Source organism: Moesziomyces antarcticus (assembly GCF_000747765.1).
Source record: "Moesziomyces antarcticus DNA, scaffold: scaffold_v10005, strain JCM 10317, whole genome shotgun sequence".
NCBI lineage: Eukaryota > Fungi > Basidiomycota > Ustilaginomycetes > Ustilaginales > Ustilaginaceae > Moesziomyces > Moesziomyces antarcticus.
The window spans coordinates 163,415-186,432 of NW_014639005.1; the positions used below are offsets into that span (position 1 = coordinate 163,415).

At 61.3% G+C, this 23,018-nt stretch overlaps 7 protein-coding genes and 2 non-coding genes across 9 annotated transcripts, besides 2 other annotated features; 2 read left to right on the plus strand and 7 right to left on the minus strand.

The window, feature by feature from the left end:
- Positions 1–967: 967 nt before the first annotated feature.
- PAN0_005d2533 (inositol monophosphatase) lies at positions 968–1,930 on the minus strand (the record flags this gene model as incomplete). Its single annotated transcript, XM_014801775.1, has 1 exon — positions 968–1,930. The coding sequence occupies one exon, from the start codon at positions 1,928–1,930 to the stop codon at positions 968–970; it is 963 nt and encodes a 320-aa protein (XP_014657261.1).
- Positions 1,931–2,112: 182 nt separating this feature from the next.
- PAN0_t005c0003 lies at positions 2,113–2,184 on the plus strand. Its single transcript has one exon. It is a non-coding gene; the product is annotated as a tRNA-Glu (tRNA).
- Positions 2,185–2,307: 123 nt separating this feature from the next.
- On the plus strand, positions 2,308–2,415 carry PAN0_t005c0004. Its single transcript has 2 exons — positions 2,308–2,344; positions 2,381–2,415. It is a non-coding gene; the product is annotated as a tRNA-Glu (tRNA).
- Positions 2,416–2,621: 206 nt separating this feature from the next.
- On the minus strand, positions 2,622–5,342 carry PAN0_005d2534 (uncharacterized protein; the record flags this gene model as incomplete). The annotated part of the gene is made up of 1 exon (XM_014801776.1): positions 2,622–5,342. One exon carries the CDS (start codon positions 5,340–5,342, stop codon positions 2,622–2,624), a length of 2,721 nt encoding a protein of 906 aa, XP_014657262.1.
- A 61-nt stretch (positions 5,343–5,403) lies between these two features.
- Positions 5,404–6,201, minus strand: PAN0_005d2535 (uncharacterized protein; the record flags this gene model as incomplete). The annotated part of the gene is made up of 2 exons (XM_014801777.1): positions 5,404–5,972; positions 6,102–6,201. The coding sequence occupies 2 exons, from the start codon at positions 6,199–6,201 to the stop codon at positions 5,404–5,406; spliced, it is 669 nt and encodes a 222-aa protein (XP_014657263.1).
- A 1,147-nt stretch (positions 6,202–7,348) lies between these two features.
- PAN0_005d2536 (prokaryotic type I DNA topoisomerase) lies at positions 7,349–10,261 on the minus strand (the record flags this gene model as incomplete). The annotated part of the gene is made up of 1 exon (XM_014801778.1): positions 7,349–10,261. One exon carries the CDS (start codon positions 10,259–10,261, stop codon positions 7,349–7,351), a length of 2,913 nt encoding a protein of 970 aa, XP_014657264.1.
- Positions 10,262–11,036: 775 nt separating this feature from the next.
- Positions 11,037–13,238, minus strand: PAN0_005d2537 (OPT oligopeptide transporter; the record flags this gene model as incomplete). Its single annotated transcript, XM_014801779.1, has 1 exon — positions 11,037–13,238. One exon carries the CDS (start codon positions 13,236–13,238, stop codon positions 11,037–11,039), a length of 2,202 nt encoding a protein of 733 aa, XP_014657265.1.
- Positions 13,239–13,771: 533 nt separating this feature from the next.
- Positions 13,772–13,967: a sequence feature (In-frame stop codon was detected at splice-junction site;~phytanoyl-CoA dioxygenase).
- A 127-nt stretch (positions 13,968–14,094) lies between these two features.
- Positions 14,095–15,188: a sequence feature (In-frame stop codon was detected at splice-junction site;~phytanoyl-CoA dioxygenase).
- Positions 15,189–15,333: 145 nt separating this feature from the next.
- Positions 15,334–17,628, minus strand: PAN0_005d2539 (uncharacterized protein; the record flags this gene model as incomplete). The annotated part of the gene is made up of 2 exons (XM_014801780.1): positions 15,334–16,790; positions 17,427–17,628. 2 exons carry the CDS (start codon positions 17,626–17,628, stop codon positions 15,334–15,336), a joined length of 1,659 nt encoding a protein of 552 aa, XP_014657266.1.
- Positions 17,629–18,193: 565 nt separating this feature from the next.
- PAN0_005d2540 (kinase-like protein) lies at positions 18,194–21,805 on the minus strand (the record flags this gene model as incomplete). The annotated part of the gene is made up of 1 exon (XM_014801781.1): positions 18,194–21,805. One exon carries the CDS (start codon positions 21,803–21,805, stop codon positions 18,194–18,196), a length of 3,612 nt encoding a protein of 1,203 aa, XP_014657267.1.
- Between the last annotated feature and the right edge of the window lie 1,213 nt (positions 21,806–23,018).

Genomic DNA, 23,018 nt, shown 5'->3' on the forward strand with positions numbered 1-23,018 from the left:
CATGAGTCTGTGCTAGTCTGGAAGCGGGTCTGAGGGCTCACGGAACCGCAGTACAAGCTCGTGAGCACAGACCCGCTGTAGAGGCGATGCGAAAGGTAACCTCTGCTTTGGAGGACAGCAGATGCGCTGGTCTCAAAGGCAATCAGTAGCGTGTGTGGGGACACTTTGGCACAAAGGCGCAGCGTCGCCGTCTGTCTTCTGCGCGCTTGTACACGCAGCGATGACGAGCACAGGATCTCATGGCAGACTCGAAAGCTCAACAGAATACAGTCACGAATTTGCTTCACTCGTATTTGTGTCGACGCCAGGAGAGCGCCTACCATTTGTGCGTAGGTCGCCTGTCTCTACCAGCGTCCTACTGTCCTCGCTATCGCAGAAGACAACAGCAGCCAAACAGGAGGCGCGTTGCTGTCGCCAGGTTGATTCGTCACCTCGTCATCCAGCTCTCGTCACTCGGAACGGTGTACAAAGCGTGACGAGGCGGCCATTGCCCTGCCTCGCCCAGTGCAGCGGTTGAGCTGGTAAAGCGTACACGTCCCAGTTGGCGACGCACGACATGACGCGCATGCAAAAGGTCCCCCGTCGCCTGAGTAGCTGCGTTGCGCGGGTCGAGCACAGGTTGCAACGCCGTACGCGATGCCAGTGCCGCATGGAGCATCAACACCGCCACAAAGACCGAGTGAATCCAGCAAAGCTTTGTGGACGTCCGTCAGGCCGATCACAGCGGTGAAATGGATGCCTCGGCACCTCTCAGCCGACAAAGGTGTAGGCTGCTTTACTGGAACGAGTCGCTGACGGCATCGTGCGGCTCAATCTTGTTACATGGACGACCCAGCTGCGACAAGCGACGAGGTTGGATTGCAACACACGCCTCAACACGACTTGGTAGCCACCACACAAAGTTTGATCAACCTGTGGGGACAACGCTGCCAACAATGATGTCAAATTGATTGCGGAAAAGACTGAGCTAGGGATCCCACTCGGTGATACACTGGTAGAACTCGTTGAGGATGTGTTTCTGAGCCTGGTCGTTCTTTGCCTTATCCGTGTCGATGGCACGGATGACGGTGTACTTTCTTCCGGTCAGCACAGCTGGAGTGACGACGTTGAACTCGTCGCCCTTCGTAGCCCTTTCGGCATGGTCCTTGCTACCCACCACGGCTGCGCCTGCCTCCTGAGCAATGACGACTCCCGCACACACGTCCCAAGCCCAGCATCCAATCTCCCAATACAGATCCAGGTTTCCGCTTGCCACATGGCAAAAGTTCAGCGCAGCGCTACCCACGCTCCTGACGCCCTGGACCATCTTTCCTCCAGCAATACCGCCCTCTGGATCGCCGGTGATCTTACGGAAGCAGTCGAGCTTTCGTTCCAGCACCTCGACACGACGATCGCTTCCCCACTCGAACGCCACGAGTGCCTGTCGCAAATCATCCAGCGGCGTAGGATCTACCAGCGGAAGTCTGCGAGGAGCAGGGTGGTGGGGACTTGACATGAAGCTGCCCTTACCCAAACATCCCTGATACATTGTGTCCATGAACGGAGCAAAGACCACGCCGATAGTGGGGACGCTGTTGATGACGACGCCGATGGAGATGCAGGTGTAGGGGAAAGCATGCACGAAGTTGGTCGTTCCATCGATCGGATCCACGATCCAAGTCACCTGGTTGTCCAATGCATGTTCCTCTCCCGCCGCCCAGGACTCTTCTCCGATAAAGGCGTGGTCCGGAAAACGCGTGCTGATCTCCCGCTTCACTAGCGCCTCAACTGCCTGGTCGGTTTCGGTCACCAGATCCGCCGTATTCTTCTTGTGGTCAAACCCAGCCGCACTGGAGAAGCGGCGCGACGAGCCGTCGACAATCGCCCGCCCCGCCTTGCGTGCCAGCTCGATCGCAAATGCGTAGATCTCGTTGATCCCTGCTTCGTCCATCGTGAGAATGTTGCTGTGAAGTTGCAAAGTGCAAGGTGGTGCGGAAGAAAGTAGCGCGAGGTGGAGCTTCCAATTCGCGCCCCGTGCGCACGCACGCCAAGGATCGCCATCCGCACGTGCCCAATGCTCCTTCTGAAACCGGCTGCTATATATTCGCAACAATTGGTGCATTCAACATCAAGTCCCAGTTAGTACAATGGTTAGTATAGGGCACTCTCACTGCTCAGATCAGGGTTCGATTCCCTGGCCGGGAACTCTTTTTCTTTTCTTCACTGTCGGCTGTCGTACCTTTTCCTGCAAAGCCCTCTTCTTTTTTTAATTGATGCCTGCTATCTCAGCGGTATATGTATGCAATATTTTGAGCCCAATCTAACAAGTCCCAGTTAGTACAATGGTCAGTATAGGGCACTCTCACCTCTTCTTCGTCCTGCAAGGGCAAGAAGTTTGTCTCTGCTCAGATCAGGGTTCGATTCCCTGGCCGGGAAAACCTTTTTTGGGGGCGTTTCGTCTGCCGTTTTTTTTGGTGGCACATTTTCCACTTGATGCTATCTTCACTTCAGCACTCGTGCAACCCTTCGAATGTCCTGCCGAATCACTCGCACTGACGCCACATAGACTGCCAACGAGATAGAGATAATGCATTGCATCGGTCTAACTAGAATAAGCAAGGGAAGCCGAACGAGAAAAGAGCTCATGCGGTCTGGTCCATCTCTGGTTTGGCGTCGGAGGGGCTTTGTGCGGCGGACATGGCTGCGGAATGGTTGCCCATGCCTTCATCGTAATCATCGGCGTCGGTCCATCCCAGCGGTGCACCTCGGCCGGACACACTCGGATCGTCCGAAGGCGGCAGGCCGAGTTTCTCCCTGAGCTCGTGGATCTCGTTTCTGCACACAGCCAGCGCCTGGTCTCTGCGGTCGAGCCTCTTCTTGAGCCGGATGAGGTACTCGTTGCTGTGCCTGAGCAGCGCGACCTTGGAGATGGCCTTGTTTGCCGATCTTGCCATCTCGGGATCGCCCACGTCGGCGGGATTGAAGCGCTCCGCCTCGCGGTCCTCCTCAACACCATCAGGACCCAGCAACGAGCCGTTGGGCGCATCCTCGTCGAGCGTGATGGCGGGGAGCAGACCGCGCAGCTCGTCAAAGCAGAACTTGAGCGAGTCGCGCCGCTTCTGCTCGGCGGCCTTGTGCGATGTACGCCGCGACTCGAGACCGCCAGCCGACTTGTACGAGAGCCATGCATCGCGCTCCGCCTGCGACAATCCGCCCGGCTGGATCGGCATACCGCCCATCTGCGGCAGATTGAACGTCACCTTGGGCGCAGCACCCATGTGTGCCGCTGCCGAAGGGAACGGCGCAATGTTGGGATACATCTGATGCGTCGGCTGCGAAGCCATACCCGTGCCTTCCGGCTGCAGTTGCTGCTGCACCATCGCTTGCTGTTGCTGCTGCTGCTGCTGCTGCGGTGGCTGCGACCGTAGCTCGTCGCGCGCCTTGCCCTTGAGCGCGGACAAGGAGGCGGCGCCGGATGCACGGCTGTTGGGCGACTGTGCTTGCGAGCCGGGACTGGAGCGGATGCCCATGATGGAGCTGGGCGTAAGGATCTTATTGGTGGGACCGGACGGAGGCGGCATGGCACCGCCGCCCGAGAGGTCGATGGGCGATGGTGTGGACGAGGTGCCCTCGCTCTGCGCCACATCGGTCGATTGGTGGCGCGAGTGCGTCGCAGCGTCGGCAGCATTGGTGATGGAAGCACGTCGCGAGCTCGGACCCGAGGCGCCGCCATTAGCATGACCATTGGCATTGCCGTTCGCCGCCGCCGCTGCCGCGCCCGTGACGTCCTTCTTCTTCTTGATCGACGGACCGGGCACGGGCTTGATGAGTGGCGACGGCCTGACCTTGTTGGCCCTTGCCTCTGCGGTGGTGCTGCGGTTCTTGCGGATCTTGGACGAGCCCTTGGCGATGAGCGCGAGCGGCGATGCGGTGGGCGTAAAGCTGCTGGCGATCGGCGCCACCGCGGGCGAAGCGTGCATGGCCTGCTGGTGCGGATGCTGCAACTGCGCGGGCGGCAGCATGATCTCGCTCAGACTCGGTGGATGCGGCCCGAGCGCGGGCGAGGTGAGCGGCGAAAAGAGCTCGGACATGACGATGCCCGTGGAGCCGGTGGAGAAGACGCTGGCAGGCGTCATGGCGGGCGACTCGAGCGGCGTGTAGCTGCCGACGTAGTCGTGGCCGGGCCTCTGCTCGACGCCGACGCTGCCGGGCTGCGAGTTGGGCTGCATGGTGAGCGGCGACATAAAGTTGGCCGAGCCGGGCGGACACGAGGTGCTGTTGAAGGGACCCGAGCCCATGGGCGTGATGAGGCCGTACTGTGCGAGCACGCTGGCCTGGTCGCCACCGGCGCCCGATTGGTTCTGCTGCCACGCGTTTTGGCCCGGGCCCTGCTGCTGTTGCTGCTGCTGTTGCTGCTGCTGCTGGTAGTGGGCGGCTTGGAGGACGTTGTTGTGGGCGCTTGGGTTGTTACCGGCAGCAAAAGCGCTCTGGAGCGCAGCAAGGAGGCTCTGCTGCTGGCCTGGAGAGAGCTGACCCGCGCCGCCGGACAAGTTGAGTTGGAGGTTGGAGGAAGGCCCAGCGTTGTGCATGTGTTGCTGTTGCTGTTGCTGTTGCTGGTGCTGATGGTGTTGCTGCTGCTGCTGCGGCTGTTGTTGCGAATGCTGCTGCGAGTGCTGGTGCTGCTGCGTGCGCGCGAGCTGGTCGAGCTGCTGCTTGAGGAGAGCGGTCTGCATGTTTTGAATGCGCTCGGTCCTCTCGCGCTCGAGGAGCATCTGCTGGAGGTCGGCGATGGAGAGCTGGGGCATGTTGTTGTCGTGGTCGTTCATGTGCGACTGGTTGGAATGGGAAGGCTGCATAGCAGAACCGGGGGCGTGATTGCTATCGAGGTGACGGGAGCCTGCAAAGTTGATCTCGGAGCCGACGGTGGATGGCGGACGGTTGTGGCCCGAGTCGCTGCCGGCTTGATTGGCGGTGCTGCCCTGTGGGCTTGTGGAGGCGTGATTGTCGAAACGGTTGCGCGGGAAGGCGAGAGGCGAGCCAGCGTGCGAGGGAGCGTTGAGGAAGGCGGCGGCGGCGTGAGTGGTGGAGCCTGGCTGATGATCCGAGTTGTGTGAGGCTGCCGAGTGGTTGAAGGCGGCCGAGGGGCTGGGATGATGGCTCACCGGCGCGGAGCCGGCGTCCGATTGCGCGTTGTGGTGCGACGAGACGGAATGGGCCGAGTTGGCGGGGAAGATGTTGAGATCGTCGATGCCGGAGCTGGCGGTGGAAAAGTCGGGGTTGGCAAAGTCGAAGGTGTCCATGAACGAGTTGGGCGTGGATGAGGAGGGGAAGGGGTTGTGCGACGAGGCGGGACTGTTCTGCATGGTCCGTAGCTGTGCCGGCGTCGAGGCGAGAGGCCACGCTCGGTCCTAAAGTCCTAAAGTCCTAAAGCGGGGAAAGCGTGCAGTGACCGGCGGCGTAGCGAGCGATGCTAAAGGTGCTCGATAGGTAGGATGGCCGGCGAGCCTGACGTATGCTCGAAGCTATGATCGATCGACTGCCGAGGATGAGCAGGAGCACAGGATCTCGAGACAGGCGGACGTGCGTGTAGAGGTTGACGCTCCGAGCCAAGATCAAGTCGTGCGCTGATGGTGATGGCGGTGTAAGAGAGATGTAGCGGGGTGCTATATCCAGTGCGTCATGCGGCAGATGTGGTGGATGAAGCAGGAAGGGTGATGATGGAGATGGAACGGTGGGCGGGGATGATGGATGGCGACGGGCGAAGAAAGGTCCGAGATGGCAATCAAGATCCGATTGATTCCAGCCTTGAGAGCCGTGCCTGTGCTGTGTGCTGCCTGCAGTGGCAGTGAGGGAGCGGCCGATTTGAAAGGCACCGCCGAGACTGGCCTGAGCCGATGCGCTGCCGCCGCTGCCTCGCAGAGTTGCCCCCGCTTGGCCCCGCAGGCTGAGGCGCGGTGGGAGAGTCAACTTAGCCTCGGGCTGGGCTAGGGTGCCTGCACCGTTTTGCACGAAATTCCAAAAAAAAGTTGGGAGGGTGGAAAAAAGAGTCGGGAGGCCGCTCCTCGCCAAAGGGGCAACCCGGGCCCAGTCGTGCTCTTTCAGCCTCGACGCACTGCACTCACAGAAGACGCGAGACAGCGCGACCGCTTGCTCACCGACCGGCCTGTGGGTGTGGATCCGCTGCACCAGCCACACCCTACGGTCCACAAGGCGCTGAGACATCGAATGCTCGCCAACGCATCCACGCGCGGCATCACCGATCAACGCTATCAGCCTCTCGGAGACGCCGGTATAGAGTCACTCTCTGCCCTCACGGTCTTCATGTTTTCGTGCTCCGTTGCGTCGTGGGCGAGCGAGATTTTTTTCATCAAATTCCGCACTTCGCACCGACACCGACGGCGGGCGTGAGAAGCTGTTTATGCGAGTCAGAGAAAAGGAACAATAAAAACAAAGATCTGCGGATCCCTTCCGACAGCGCCGAGGGGCGCGCGGATAGCCGCGGACCGAGAGCTGAGCATGCAGGTCCACACACTAGCGATGGCAGCGACAACATCGATCGTCTGACTTGGTTCACGCACGCCCATCTCGCCGCTCGACCGGTTCGTCCGAGCCGCCGCTGGTGTGACTGAATGACTGGATGAGGATGCATTTTAGGCTCTCATCCCCCGGCGGCACTTGAAAACAGAGCTTTGCTTGCCCCCCCCCCCCCTTCTTGGACTCGCAGATCTCTCTTCCATGATCACCCTGGCTTGTCACACGAGCAATACCGGTGTGAAGCGAGTCGGGATGTCCGCCATGCATCTGCATGTGCACAGACGCTTCTTCGCTTGACCCTCAGCCGAGCCAGATCGCGGTAATCTTACTCTTTCGTTCGACTTGGAACGATCCGCACCTTCTCGCTTTCATCTCCCGAGCCCTTCCTGATGGTTCCCGATCGACCCTTCCGCCTCGTCGCCTCTCCCCGATGCCTTACACCACCCAAGCCGCTCTGACGCTCTGACGCTCGATGTTGATGATTGAGATGGTGGTGCAGGTTTAACCCCGCGCTGCCTGCTGTTGCGCGACCAATGAGATTCGAGCGGCTCGCAACGTGGAAGAGAGATGTCCAACCTGCATGGAAACATACCGGTACCTTCGATGATTGGTCGCCCATTTCGCAATTGCTTTCCCCCAACGCCTTCAACTTAGCCATGCCACCCGCTTCATCCGATCCCTCCGCCCGACATCCGCCAGCGGAATCCAAGGATCGACCATGCAAAGCTTTGTTTCAAATCTCTCCGAACGCATCAAACCGTGCAAGCTATACACATCACCACGGCTGAGCGAATGCCATACTGATACATTGTGGACAAGCCCTGTCTAGGGTGATCTAGGTGCCGGGACACTCGCTTGACCAATGCCCTTTTTTGCCGCATCGGAAGCAGCCGTCGTCCTTGCCGCCTCTACCGCCACTGCCGCCGCCTCGCGTCTTTCCACTCCCACGCCGCTTGGCACCTCCCCTCTTGGGTGCTGAGCCACGACCCGATGCGTTGGCTGTCGTGCGCTGCTCGTTCGTACAGTCCGATGCCCAGTGTCCGCTCTGTCCGCACCGATAACACGCTCCCGATGCACCTCCTCCACCACCTCCGCCCCCACCACCACTGCTGCTATTGACAGCTCGCGTGCTGGTGGTGGGGGATTCGTCGTCGTCCCACTCGAAGAACTTGCAGCGCAGCTTGATGCTCTCGCGGCCACAGGTCCAGAACGACCTGCCCTGGTTTGCGCCGCTCTTGCCGCTCGTGCGACGCACCGCCTGCAGATCGCAATCGCACCGTCGCACCGATCCAGACCCAGACCAAGACGAGGTCGAACGCATGTTGCTGGACCACTCGTCCGTGTCTGCAGGCACAGAGCGTTTCGCAGGAACCGTTCTTGGTGCCGACCCGTTGCTAAAGCCACTGCGTGTGTTGGCCGTGTCGGCCCACTCGAAAAAGTCGCACTTGCTAGGATCACCCATTGGCTTGGCACACGCGTAGAAGCGCCGGCCCTGGTTGGCTCCCGCCTTGTTCGTCGTGCGCTCCACCGCCGCTTCGCCGCACAGGCACGAGGGCGACCCACTGCCATCGCTGCCGGGACGCGCATCTTTGGAGCCTCCGTCATTGTCGGGCCCAGACCGGTCAAGTCGTGGCGCAGCTCGTCCGGCAGCCGCACCGCCACGTCCGCCCCGAGTGCTTCCACCGCGACTTGCAGCGCCACGTCCACGTCCGGCCCCTCGCGCCGCTCCCTGACCTCGTGCAGGCCCACCGCCGCCATCATCGCTGTCCCCATCACTGTCACTGTCACTGATCAAGTTGATCGCATCCACATCGTCGTCTTCATCGTGCTCTCCAATCTCGACCGCGCGCGCCTCCTGCCCGGCATTCGGATCGGTGAGGTAAGACAGTACCGTCTCTGCGATGCGGCCAAACTGGCGGTTGGTGAGCGCAAACACCTCGCGGTACTCGTTGACGCTCTCTGCGATCGTCTCTGCCTTGGTGCGCTCGCCGGCACAGATGAGCGACATGCGAAACTCGGTCTCGCGCCGCAGCACGGGCTTGCACAGCGACTTTTCGAGGTTCAGCTGGTTATACCCCTCGACGAGCCCAATACCGAGCGTCGAGGGCACCAGATAGCTCGTCTTGCCCTCTTTGACCGACATGACGTACTGGCGCTCGATCACCTTGGCGATGTGTTCGGCGATCGTCGCGTCGGTGCCGATGCCGTTCTTGTCCATGAGACTCACCAGGTCCGCCTCGGTGAGCAGCTTGGGAGGCGTCGTGGCGCCCTGCTTCATCTCGAGCCGCGTCGGCGTGAATGTCTCGCCGCGCACAAACGGAGGCAGCAGATTGCCCTCCCACTTGTCGTACGTGAACACCTCGAGGTAGTTGCGCTGCAGAATCACCAAACCAGACGCATGGAACTTTTCGCCCGCGACACTCACGTTGACCGTGGTCTGGGTGCCGATGGCGTCCGTCCAGCAACTGCCGAGGAAGCGCCGCGTGACGTAGTCGTAGACGCGCTTGTCGTCGCCCGTGAGATTGTTGGCGTGCGATGTGGGGTGGATGGGCGGATGCGCCTTGTCGTTGTTCCTGCCGTTGCGCGGGCGTTCGAATGCGCCGTCGAGCAGGCGCTGTGCAATGCCACCCCACGCGCCGTCGGCGGTCTGCTTGGCGATGAGCGCGTTAAAGTCGAACTCCTTGTCGTACTGGTCCGTCTCTGTGCGTGGATACGAGAGGAAGCCCTTTTGATACAGCGACTCGGCGATGTCGAGGATGCGTTTGGGCGTGAGGCGCAGCAGACGCGACCCCGACTTTTGCAGCTCGACCGTGGTGAGCGGATAGGGCTTCCACTTTCTGGTCTGCTTGCTGTTCACATTGTCGACCGTCGCCAGTGGGCTGGCGCGACAGAGGTCGCGAAGGATCTCTACGGCGAGCTTGTCGAAGAGATGGCCGCGATCCCAGTTGAACACCACCTTGCGAATCTGATCGGGCGGATCCTCGGGCGCGGGATCGCCGCCGGACATGCTGCGCGTCTTATGGAGCTGCAGCAGCCAGAAGAGTTCGGGCACAAACTCGATCACCTTGTTGTACCTGTCGACGACGAATCCAAGCGTGGGAAACTGGCAGGGTCCGTAGCTGATCACCTGGCGCGCCTCGTTGAGCGCGGGGATGTGGTTTTGGAGTGCGAGCGTCTGCATGCGGGTGAAGGCGGCACCGATGCGCAGGTCGAGCTGGATGCGCGACTCGACGGCGTCGGCGGCGCGCCAATCGAGCTCGACGGTGTTTTGGCAGGCGGCGTGGATCTGCGAGTCGATGATGGCCGAGAAGCGCGCACGCATGACGCGGATGTTGCGGCGCACCTTGCGCACCTCGGCGACGATCTCGCTGCCGATGTGCTCTCCCTCGCGATCGCAATCGGTCCAGATCATGAGTGCGTCCGCATTGCGCGCCTCGTTGCGCAGATTCAGGCCGATCGCCTTGGCATCGTCGCTGAGGTTGGTCATGATGGGCGCCGTAAAGAGGTCGGCGGGCGAGCACGAGTACCAGGCCTTGTACTCGGGTCCAAAGTCTGCATTGGTGAGATGGCCGCGCACCGAGGTGACGGTCATGTCGACCATGCCCTGGACGCCGGGCATGCGGTACTGAAAGTCATAGTTGCGGCAGAACTTGTCCTTGCCTGGACGGTTGGACGGATGGCCGCCGGCAAGAATTCCGGCGATACTCTTGGCGATCGACGGCTTCTCAGCCACACAGAGGATGCGCATTGTCTGGGCAGGCGGTGCCTCAGAACAGCAGCTTGTGCTCCCGAACGATCGACTGCCGATGTGTGAGCCAGAGACTGAACGGTGTGTCAGAGTCCTCAATCGAGCGGGTACAGGCCCAGAAAGTCGGACTGGGAAGGGACGAGTCGAGGGGTGGCGACACAGGAGGCGAGATATGCCAACGGATGCATGTCGTGTGATCCGCAGCTTGGCGGCCAGAGGCGTGCGTATGATGGCGGCACGTATGGTGTTGTTGGACGCTGGCAGCCTAGCCAAGCACCGCGAGCATGGCCATACTCCGAGTGTTTTTAATGATGTGAGCAGCGAGTGCTGAGCCGGTGGAACGAGATGGTGGGGCACAGACAAAGACTTGCGGAAAGGTGGTGCGGAGTGCGGGCGGTGTGGAACGGCGACCTTTGTTCGGAGGCCAATTAACACGAAAGCCTTTTGGGTGTGGCCACGGCTGAGTCGCGCTGTGCTGCTGCTGCCTCTCGAGGTGGCGGCTCGCGAGACGCGTCCGGCGAGACCAACACTTTTCGATGCATCGGCCGCTCCCGCTTCCATCTGAGAAGGAAGGGAGCCGATGCCGATCCGATTGCCTCAACTCTCGAAAGGCTCAGCAAGCCGTCGGCCCAGTCCGAGTGGGGCCGCTCAACTTCTGAGATCACAATGCGCAATCCTCACACCATCACACCGTCACACACGCCAAGACAGCATCTCGGACTGCTTCCGACCAGAGAGGAATGGTATAAATCGATCCAGCTTCCAAGCGACATTTCTAAGAGCAGCCACCTCCGCATCCACCGCGGCAGCCGGCACACGTCCACGCCTGCGCTCCGTTCTGCTTGAGCAGCAGCGTCACGATGCTCGCCGCACCCTCGCCCAGCACGAACCCGCTCGCTACGATAATAATGCCGATCCCCGCCAGCGCCGCAGGCGTCTTGGCCGCATCTACTCGGTGGCGGTTGCGGGCGTAGTACCAGTGCGCGATCAGCCCGCCCACCAGTCGCGCCAACGAAAAGTTGGGCGTGTTGAGCATGCCCACCGCAAACGCGATCCCGCTCGGCACCAGTTTGGCGATCTTGCCTGCCGTGCTGTTCCCCACCGTGCCTTGGTCGTGCAGCGCCTTGGTCCGCGCCAGCGTCTTGATCAGGCCCGACACGGCAAAGACGGCGCCAAACACGATCATGAACAGCTTCACCTTGTCCGGAAGGTGGCCTCGATTCACCAGCCTCGCCAGGTTGAGCCACACCGCTGCCGTCGGTGCCGGGAACTGCGGTCCAGGGATCTCGTAGGCGTCCGTATAGAGCTTGTACGCAAAGCTGCTGATCACGATGCCTAGCGTGCTGCCAATTAGCTGTCCCTTGAATTGCGAACGCGGCGAGGCGCCCACAAGATGGCCCGTCTTGTAGTCCTGCATCAGATCCCCCGCCTGCATCGCTCCGGCTTCCGAGATGCCGCCCGCGATCAGGTTGGCCACCACGTTGCCCGGCTGCACCAGCGCAAAGATGAGCTGCGAGATCTTGCCGATCCCAGACACCGGATTCAGGTCCGTCTCGCCCAGCGCCCGGATTCCCAAGATGGCGAACAGCGACGCCATGGCGATGCCTAACAATGTCGCCCACGGCGAGATGCCCTCAGCACCAAAGGCGACGTAGATCAACACAACGGCGACCACCGTCGATCCAACCAGCCCAACGACCACCCACGACGTCGGCGTCTGCCGGTGCGCAGGCTCGTGGTCCACGTCCACGTCCTCGTCTCCTTGGTCGCGGCCACCCGCACGATCGTACTTCCTTGCTGTCCAGCTCTTGAGATCGCGCAGGCCATTGCTCGCGACTAATGCCGCCAGCCCTACGATGCTCTCCGAGCACATGATCGCCAGGCTGATCCACAGGATCCAGCCCTTACTGCCCGTCTCGGAATCCAGCGGGTGGCCCGGTGCCCAGCCCTGGTAGTACGCCAACGGACTCAGCACGGCCCAGCCCACCAATGCGCCCGCCGTCATGCTCACCGTTGTCGGCAGGCCCATGATGATGCCTTGCCCGATGTAGTTGAGCGAGGGTGTGAACCAGAACCCCCACATGGCAGCCAGGTTGTGCGGCGGCAAAAAGTCGAACAGCGGCATGGCGTACAGCACCGGGATGTAGTACGAGAGCACGGTGAAGCCGGCCGATCCCGAAAAGGCCCAGGCGAGCGCCTTCCATCCCTTGGACCCGGAGATCGCATCGACACCAGCATTGTCTCTGTCGCTTGCTTCAGCTTCGTTTTGATCCCGGTCCGAGCTTGCTGGGCGATGCTGCGAGCTCAGCAGAGCGGTGCGCTCGTCATCTTCTTCTCCCGCTTCGGCTTCGTCCAGGGCATGACTACGGCGTCGGAAGCCTCTGGCCGTGCTTGCGCGCTGCGTGAGCAGAGGCTTGTTGTGGAGCACACCGATGAGCTGCGCCGTAGCCGTGCCCGAGGGGAAGGTGAGCTTCTCGCGCACGATCATGGGTTCGCGCAGCGGCGATGCGAAGAAGACGCCAAAGTACGCCAGCGCAAAGCACCATCCAAGCAGCTGCAGAAAGTCGAGGTCGATGGGTCCACTGCCGTCCTTGTCCCAGGTGAGCTTCTTGAGTGCCGGGATGACGCCCACCAGTCCCGCCGAGAGCGGCATCACGCCCACCGCTGCCGCCGTCGTCTGCACCAGCACATTCTCCTGCGGCGTGAACGGGCTCGACATCAGCACGAAGCGGCGTCCGACCAGGTTGATCTGCCGCGGAATCACGCGGAACAGCGCAAAGCCCAGCAGCGAGCTTTGCAGCGACATGATGCTGATCCAGCCGGACTGCAGGCCCAGATAGAGATTGGTGAAGGCGAGCAGGCAGCCGATTAACAGCCCTGCGAGCACCGCGCGCAGGGTGAAGTCGTCATCTTGCGCATGATGGGATTCTGAGGTGTCGCCGTCCTCGCGCGAGGATGTCGACGCCGCTGGATCCATTGCTGTTGTGTGCACCGTCCTTGTAGGATCCGATGGCGTCGTATCGGGTGCCGCTAGCCGAAAGTTGCCGAGGGTCCCGGCGACTGTGACTTCCAGTGCCGTCTCTAGCACAGTGTTGTAAGGGTCAAGGTGGATAGAGAGGAGACGAACGCTGCACCGATGATGTTGCCCACGATCCGGTTGAGTGCAGCTCTCGATGTCGGCATCCAAGGCTTCAGGGTCACGTCACACGGCCGCCCGGGCACGGCTGTGTATCCAGCCAAGCGGCAATCCAACGCAGGGCTAAAAAAAAAAAGCCCCCCTCCACAATGTTACATCGGGCCAAGCTGCCTGTTTGCCCAAAAAAAAAAGGTCGCGACGGGTCGGCTGGTCGGGAAGGGCTCAGCGTTCCGAAAAGCCGAAAGCTCACTTCGGCGCGGCCGTCTGCATGTGGGGAAGAGGACTTGCCCCAAGCGTCCTTCTCCCGACGCTATCTCTCACCACCGCCACATCATCCACCGCTCCTTTCCGCAACGCACGCCATCCACACGATCATGGACGCAGCGAACGGCATGCTCACTCCCGAGCAGGTGGCTCAATTCCACCGCGATGGCTACCTGCTCCTCCCTTCGTTCTTCGACCCAACGCCGCTGCTCGCGCACAGCAAGCACCTCGTCTCGTCGTTCTCGCTCTCCGGCCATCCGCTCACCAAGTTCACCACGTCCGNAAAAAAAAGCCCCCCTCCACAATGTTACATCGGGCCAAGCTGCCTGTTTGCCCAAAAAAAAAGGTCGCGACGGGTCGGCTGGTCGGGAAGGGCTCAGCGTTCCGAAAAGCCGAAAGCTCACTTCGGCGCGGCCGTCTGCATGTGGGGAAGAGGACTTGCCCCAAGCGTCCTTCTCCCGACGCTATCTCTCACCACCGCCACATCATCCACCGCTCCTTTCCGCAACGCACGCCATCCACACGATCATGGACGCAGCGAACGGCATGCTCACTCCCGAGCAGGTGGCTCAATTCCACCGCGATGGCTACCTGCTCCTCCCTTCGTTCTTCGACCCAACGCCGCTGCTCGCGCACAGCAAGCACCTCGTCTCGTCGTTCTCGCTCTCCGGCCATCCGCTCACCAAGTTCACCACGTCCGACGAGGCGCGTGGCGAAGAGGCGCACGTGGGCGACCGCTACTTCCTCGACTCGGGCGACAAGGTGCACTACTTTTTCGAGGAGGGCGCGCTGGATGCGGCGGGCGAGCTGACGGTGCCCAAGGAGCGCGCGATCAACAAGTGCGGGCACGGCCTGCACATGCTCGATCCCGTATTTGCGCGGTTCTCGTTCAGCCCGGAGCTGCAGAACGTCGCGCGCAGCCTGGGTGTGCATGCGCAGCCCAAGGTGCTGCAGAGCATGATCATCTGCAAGCAACCCAGCATCGGCGGCGCGGTGCCGAGCCACAACGACTCGACGTTCCTCTACACCGATCCGCCCTCGGCCATCGGGTTCTGGTTCGCACTCGAAGACTGCACGCCCGAAAACGGGTGTCTCTCCTTCCTCCCCGGCTCGCATCGATGGCCCAAGGACCAGCAACCTCCGAGCGCCGAGAAGCCGAACGTTCGACCTGCGGATGCGCACAATGAGCTCGGCGTCGCTCGCGGCGTTAATAAGCGGTTCGTGCGCAAGGATCCGCACAACCCCGACGCGGGCACCACATTCTCCCAGCTCGCTGACGACGAAGAGACGACGTGGAGCGATGCGGACGCGCGCGTGGCCGAGTGCGAGGCGGGCACGCTCGTGCTCATCCACGGCTCAGTGCTGCACAAGAGCGAGAGGAACACGAGCGCCAAGAGCCGATTCATCTACACCTTCCACATGATCGAGGGCGACGAGAGCCGCGCCGTGTACGACGAGCGCAACTGGCTGCAGCCTACGCCCGAGCATCCGTTCACCAGCCTCTTTGATCCCCCAGCCCTACCCTAGCGCGCACGCGGTGAAGCCGAGAAACAAAAAAAAAAAGCAAAGGTTGCGATGTACAAGATTGCGATAAAGATATGTGCGGAGAGAATGCAACGAGACGAGGGAAGAGTACAAGAGAGCGAAGGTGAGGTGTAGGGGAGGGGGGATTTTATTTGGTGGTAGGGACGCCTGCAGCGAGGAGGCCGTTCCAACCGGTTGCGACGGAGTAGGCCTTGATGCCAGCATGTCGGAGGGCCGAGACGGTGAGTTTGGCGGTATCGCCTTTGTAGTCGATGACGAGCACTTCGCGGTCGCTCTTGCGCAGACAGGCCATCATCTCGGCGAGATCCAAGCTGTTGAGTTCTGCGACTCCGTTCCCTGGGCACTGGTGGGGAACGCTGGGCAAGTCGACGAAACGGTTATGGATCTCGGTAGCCTGCGTGGCGAGCAGCACCGCATCTGCGTACGGCGAGACATCGTCCTCCCTAAGGGATGATAGCGGGACGCTCCTTGCGTGCGCGAGATGTGCCTGCTCAAAGTCGGTCCTTGCTCGGAGGTCTAGGATGGCCGGTCGTAGAAGTCCCGGTGAAGCGGGTGCAGACGCATCGGATCCTTCCTCGGACGGGTCCGATGCGAGTTCCGAAGCGTCCATCAGAGGCGCAGAGTTCGTGGCGAATCGCGGGTAGACGAGCATGGTCTGAGCCGAAGCCGCATCCAGGATCCAGCTGGTGGAGTAGGCGTACTGGTCCACACTGAACAGATGCTCGTTGACAATGGGCGGGAAGAGCGCCGCATCGCACTTGGAGAAGTACTCGTCCACGTACTGGAACGGCAGATCACAGCACAGGAACACCGCCTTGACCGGCTCGCCGTCGTTCTGCTGACGGAGGTCCTGCAGCGTTCCAGCTCGTTTACGACGTTCGAGCACCTGGAACAGTCCCTGCAGTGAAAAGCCCGAGCTGGGTCCACACACGATGCCGTATCGACAAAGCTGCATGCTGAGCGTATAACTCTCCCTGCTCGCGACATCTTCAACATCGTCCACGAGGGCCTTCCATGGAAAGTCGACCGGCTCCAGCAGCTCCCTTGGCCTCGGACCGGGCACCTTATCGCCGCGCGCAACGCACACGCCCACAACGTGACACTTTGGCTGACTCTGCTTGAGCCTCTTTGCCGTCCCCGTAATCGTACCTCCCGTCCCCATACCTCCAGCAAAAACGTTGATGTCCGGCATCTGTTCGAGGAGCTGTTTCCCCGTCCAGCGCTCGTGGGCTGCGGGGTTGGCTGGGTTTTCGTACTGGTTCGGATTGTACGCGCCGGGTTGGCTGCCTTGTGCGGCAGCCTTGGCGATGCCACCCATAGGATCCTGTGGTGGCGACTGCGACGGTCCCCCGAACAGCGCAAGCTCGAGTCCAAAGAACCGCATCAGCGACGACTTTGTCGGCGACACCTTGTTCGACATCCACGCGCGCACCTTCTTGACGCCGTGCTGACGTGCGATCATCGACATGGACGTCACCGTCGAGCCGGACGACGACTCGGTCACCGTATGGATCGTCTGCGCCGCACGCTCTTCCGGCGTCGAGTCGAGCGAGATCACCCCACCAGACTCGAGTAGCGACAGAGCTGTACCAAGCAAAAGAGAGCGAGAGCGAGAGTGGTCAGGATCGTTGCACAACTTGACGGCCGGTGGGGCGAGTTAAATAATGTTACGTCGGGAATTTCCAACATAGCGCAGGTAATTTTGGCGAGTGAGGAGGAGTTGGGCCGAGGCAAAGTGGGAAAATGGCGTGATCGGACTGGTCGCATCGCGCAAAGTCGAGCCAAGGCGAAAAAAGTTTGCGTCCAGCGTCTCTGGAGCCCGCTTGAGCTGAGCGACAGAGCGTCTGGCACCCCTTGGAGCCCGCTCAAGCCCCCTCTTCGCCCCGGCTCGGGACTCTTGCGTCTTACACCGCCGCCTCGCACGCCACCCAATAGCAGCTGCATCGCAATCGCAATCGCAACACCCCTCCTCAACTTGACCGACGCCATCGAAGAATAAGATGCCCATTCTTGCTATCTTATCTCTCGCATGCCGTGCACGCTGAGATCCGTGCGTTGGACGCCTATCTTATCTAGGGTTCTTTGAGAAGATCCGCAAAGATATAAGCCGAGACCTTCCCGGCTCGCCCAACTTGTCTCCACGAGCCCCTGCACTTCCTCCCCAATTGGCGACGTACGAGAAGCCCCCCTCTAGGTGGGACTATGTTGGGGGGAACTTACCTGGTAGACTCTTTACATTCGTCGCGGGGAGGGCGGTGAGCATCTTGGCATAGATGCGTACGCCATCGCCATGGAACGGATTGAGCTGGGGCGGCAGTTCCACCAGCGGCAACGGCGCGTTCTTGTCCGGGTTAAAGTAGTCGACCAAAGAGTTGGGGCCTGCAAACACGTTGCGTGCGGATGGATCGTAAGTCGTCGGCATTGTCAAGTACTGAAGATATGATGGGATGACGAAAGGGTGGCAGAAAGTGATGGGCGGTGAAGACGAGATGGGCGCATGTTAACTTCTTTCTCGTCGCAGTGTTTGACTCGCTCGCACGGACGGTTTGATGAGTCTGCCAGTGCAAAGGCGCGGCAGAGGGGGCGGAAAGGGTAGCCCCTCGATGGGCGGTGGTGCCCTCCGATCCATACCGGAGCTCTGCATCCGTCAGGAACGACTTTCAACGTGCAGAGGTGGGATTCCGGGCAGCTCGGCGCGCGACGGCAAGTTCGATCGGCGCGCGCAGAACCCTGAAATTTCCCGCGAGCCACATGCACGTGAAGCAGCCAACACCGGGCGTCGAATCGGGAAGCCTCGATTCCCGACACGCGCGTCATCCCGATGCCGACACCGCCGACACCGCCAACACCGCCAAATGTGCAGCGGGCACTCAGCATGCAAAGTTGCTCGGCCTGCACACTCGGCACTCCCATACGCAACATGAAACAATGCATTATCCACGGCCTTTCGAAACCTAATAGCCACGACGTATTCGGAGCAGCAATGACTACATGGACATGCTCCTGATCCTGCTTCCCATCTCGGTCGGTTCTCTGCTCCGGCCCCTCTGCATACCTGCGGCCTTTTCGGCGGCAATGACGTTGCGTTCGTCGGCCAGCTGCTCGCGTGGGTCGAATGCCTTGGGGCTCTTGAAGGTATACCCGACAAACGCGAGCTGCTTGCGCATCTCGAGCAGCTTGGGACCCTGTTCCCTATCCCTAAGCATTGGATCCCTTGGCTGGTCGGCATTCGGATTATCCGCCGCACCAGGTGCCGGGAGGGGTGCGTCCTCAATATCGTCTTCAAAGTGCTTGGTGTCACCGGCATGGCTGAGGGCAGGTCGGAAGGGTGGACGCATGCGGTGCAGATTATCCCAATCAATCCCACGGAACCACGGATGCGCCATCAGATCCTCCACACCATCCTGAAGTCCACTCCCACTACTCGCCGTCCCATTGTTGGTAAAGCCAGACCTGCGCGCGCTTTGCAGGTAGCTGTTGGGTCGACTTACTGACGCAGAAGCTGTGCTGCCGAGCCGATCTTCGCGCTCGCATACGAGACGCGCGATAAAGTCCTGTCCCTCGCGCGAGATGCGCGGCTTGGGTGGGAAGCGCAACGTCTGCTTCCAGTTGAGGATCTTCTGCCGCGTCAGGTGGCGCGACTTGGACACAAACGGCGGATAGCCATAGAGCATCTCGAACACGATCACGCCCAACGACCACCAATCGCACGCTTGATCGTACCCCAGCCCGCGAAGCACCTCGGGCGCCATGTAGTTGTTGGTACCCACCACGCTGTAGGCGATCTTCTTCTTGTTCTTCTCGCGCCACGTGAGCACGTGCGTCATGGGCGTGCCGTCCGCATTGCGATCCGACATGATCTCCACCAGCTCCTTGTCGCTCAACCCCGCGCCTGCCTGACCAGGCCCTCCTCCACCTCGACCTGTCGCCTGAGCTCGACGACGCATGCCAGCACCCGCATGCGAGTCGTCGAGGTCAATACCGTGCTTCTTGAGCAAGTTCTTGCGCTGCTGGTCGTAGTACGCCCCATCGTGCGCCCAGTGGAACGACTGGCACAGTCCAAAGTCCGCCAGCTTGATGTGGCCATCGGAGGTGTAGAGGAAGTTGTCCGGCTTGATGTCGCGATGAATGTAGCCAAACGAATGCGCCTCGTGGATGGCAAGGATCATCTCGGCGACGTAGAAGCGCGCAAAGTCCTCCTCAAAAATGTCCTTCTCAATGAGCAGGTTGAGCAAATCACCGCCGCCCATGAACTCCATGATGAGGTACAGATGGTCGACGTCCTGGAACGAGTAGACGAGCTTGACGATCCACTTGGCGGAGGCGCTTGCGCTTGCCGAAGTCATGAGGTCGCGCTCGGCACGCACATGGCCCTCCTGACCCTTGCGCAGCATGTCGGCCTTGCGCAGCTGCTTCATGGCGTACAGCTGGCCCGACTGGCGCTCCTTGCACAGCGCCACCACGCCAAACGCGCCGTGCCCGATCGTCTTGAGCTTGAGGAACGAGTTGACGTTGACGCGCGCACGCAGGTCGCGCAGGTAGCGCGTCTCGTTGGCCATCCACGCCTCGCGGATCTGCGCCTTGCTCGTCTCGGGGATGCGCAGCGCCGCCAGCTCCGCCTCGAGCCCCGCGCGGCGCGTGTCGCGCGCCTTGGGCTTCTTCAGGATGCCGTAGTACAGATTCTCAAAGTAGATCTTGGCCGCCACGCTCTTTTCGACCGTCTCGAGCGAGGGGCGCACCGCAGCGCCGATGGGCTGCGTAAAGTCGGCGAGCGCACTCATGCCCGCGGTGTCGATGGACCGCAGGCTGTCGAGAATGACCATCGAGTTGGGACGCTCCGCGTTGGCGGTGGTCGGCTGGAGTGCGGGCGGCGTCTCGAACATGGCGTTGATGGCGTGGGGCGCACCGGCGGGCAGACCGTCGATGTTGCGGCTGTTGCGGTTCGATGCGCCGGGCGTGGCTCCGTGCGGCGAGGGAGGACGGTACTGCATGTAGTCGGGGGTAGGCGCGTTGCCATCGCGTGCGACGGGCGGCGAAGGGTTGACGAGCAGCGTGCCTGCGGTGTTGGTGCGGAGGGTGGGCGGCTTGAAGACGGGCTGCGAAGGCGGTTTGCCCAGCTGGAGCTGCGCATGGATGGCTGCCTCGAGCTCGGTGTCGGTGGACGTAAGCGGTTCCTCGGCGATGCCGGCGAAGGGCTTGTTGTCGCGCGTGGGGGAGAGCGCGGGGGGCGCGGCCAGAGGAGCGCGGATGGTGGTGTTGGAGAGGGTGCTGTGGCCAGCGGTGGCGGTGGTGGTGGTGAGCATGGAGATCTGGCTGGGCGCGCCGTTGACAATGTGGAGCTGACGCGGGTTGTCGTGGATGAGGCTGTCCTGGTGCATGGCGGCCTGGACCTGGGCGATGGCCTCGGCCTGGTTCCTGGCAGCCTGGAGACGGAGCGCCTCCTTGATGGGCTCTACCCAGGAGGGATCGGCGACCTTGCCGACGCCGTCTCTGGACCAGCGGTTGAGGATGACCTCTGCCTGCTCTGCATCGCTCGCATGGGCGGCGTGGACGAAAGTCTGTGTCTGGGGCGAGCCGACCATGTCGATGCTGATGCGCTTCTTCTGTGCGCGCGGACCCATGACGGCGGGGGTGAAGAAGTTGAGGGCAGCGCTGACCGCCGAGGCGTTGGCGGTGTGGGTGGAAGGCGAGGCGAAGGAAGGGCGAGGGTAAGCACCGGGCACGGCGGCGGTGGAGCCATCCTTGACGGGAGAGCTGGGAGTGCGCGGCGAAGCATTGCCGGTGAGGGGATAGGCGGCTTGGGCACCGTACTCGGGGCCGGCGTGGAAGCTGTCGTTGTTGTTCTTGCGCAGAGCGCCCGAGGCCTTGCTGAGGGTGGCGCGGAACTTGCCGGGCGACGAGGGCCGCTGTGCGTTGTTGGGTGGAGCGAGGCGGTTGGGAGAGGGGCCTTGGTTGTTGACGAGCGACATGATGTCCCAGAAGCCCTTGTGCATGAATGCGCTTCCCTTGACGGTGGAGCGGGGTAGCTCGTCCGAGTCGCGGTAGTTTGGATTGGCAGCGAAGCGGGAGGGCGCGCTGTTGAGGTGGGGGTTTGCATACTTTGCCGAGGGCGAGGGAGGCGGGCGTGACGACTGCGAGGGGGCAGGATGGGCGTGTCTCTGAGGCGACTGGAGTTGCTGGTAGTGCATAGGCTGCTGCTGCTGGGTATACTGGAGATGCGGAGGCGGCATCTGGGTGGCATAGGCAGGCGAAGCACGCTGCTGTTGCTGCGGCTGCTGCTGGTGCACCGGGTATTGGTGTGTGTAGGCGTGCTGTGCGTACGCCGAGGGGCTTACGGGCGGTTGAGCGCGGGGTTGAGCCGGGTATTGCTGGTTGTAGTGCAAGGTGGGCGCGAGGGGCTGAGGAGCGTGTTGATGGATGTAGGACGGACGCATGCGTTCCTCGTGCTCGTACCAGGCAGCCTCCTTTGTCGACGTTGCGGCGAAGCCAGGTTGGTTTGGGTAGGACGTTGCGCCTGGATTGCCTGCGCTTCCACCCGAGGACGAGGAGGCGGAGGGCATGGGTCTTGCGCCCTGGGGACGTGCGATGGCAGCGGCCATGGTGAGCGAGCTTGACGAGGATGGAGCTTGATGCGATGCGAGCAAGGACTCGGAGGGATGGTGGAAGTTGGCTGTCAAGGGTTGTTTCTGTTGGGGATGGTGGAGAGGGAGAGGCAGAGGTGCTGGTCAAGGCGGGCCAAAGGGAGGAGCAGCAGCTGCAGCCAAAATAGGAGGCCGCCGCGCGCGTGTTTCCTCCTGACTTCAAATCGAGGAAATAGAAATTCAACCCCTGCTGGCCGGACCCTTTCGCCCCTTTTTGACACCCAACAGTTGCCTCTTGCCTGTTTGGGATGTGGAGCTGAGACCAACACTTTGGCGGCATATGCATCTCCACGCGTCTTCTACACCGGCCTTACTCGCTGCCACTTCCTACATTGTGCAAGACGACGACAGCATCGACACAGCTCAGCTGAGCTGGCTATCCAGTGGATACTATCGTACGCCTCTCTGGGCTGTCACTTTCTAATTTCATGCACAAAAGAGTCACAGCGAGTTGATGCGCGATGAGCCAAGTGGGGGTGCTGCTCAGATGCACGTCGCACAGCTCGGCCCCTGTCTTGGCTCAGGTGAAGCGGAGTTGCAATCGAGCCGATTTTTCAATCAATGTTACGCCGTCGGTTTCCAGCACAACTCTGAGGAAGTTAGGTCTAACAATGTGAAAATGGGCTTTTCGGCGCTCTCGGCGGTTTGCGCGGATTCGCATCGGGCTTCGCTTGCCCACCACACCTGGCGACGAGCTGCCGAGGCTCGCTAGGAGGCTTCTCGGTGCGGTTGTCCATCATTCCGAGGCGTGTGGTGCAACAGTGCGATCCGTGCCCATGCCTGCCCAGCAATCGGAAGAACGAGAGGCTGCATATTGTCCATTGTCTGTCCTTCACCATGCGGTCGCTCGCAATCGATCGGCCAAACCTGCTTGATCAAAGCCAAGGGGCCCCAGACGGAGGTGCCCCGGACGAAGCTTTGTCAAAAACAATCTCCCCGAGATCTCTCCGGTACTCTCGTCTAAGCTCAAAGGGTTCCGCCGAGCACCGCAACTCGTCCGACGACGGCCTCACGTGTAACCACAACTTGCTGTCCGTCGCCTCGTGTCCTACAAATATTCACAACTTCGGTCAAAGCTGGATCGAGCTCTTGCTTAGCATGTCTGTTGACTGGCTCAATCGACGTCCGGGTGTACCGCAATGGACAGCGCTGGACGGAGCAATGACAAACG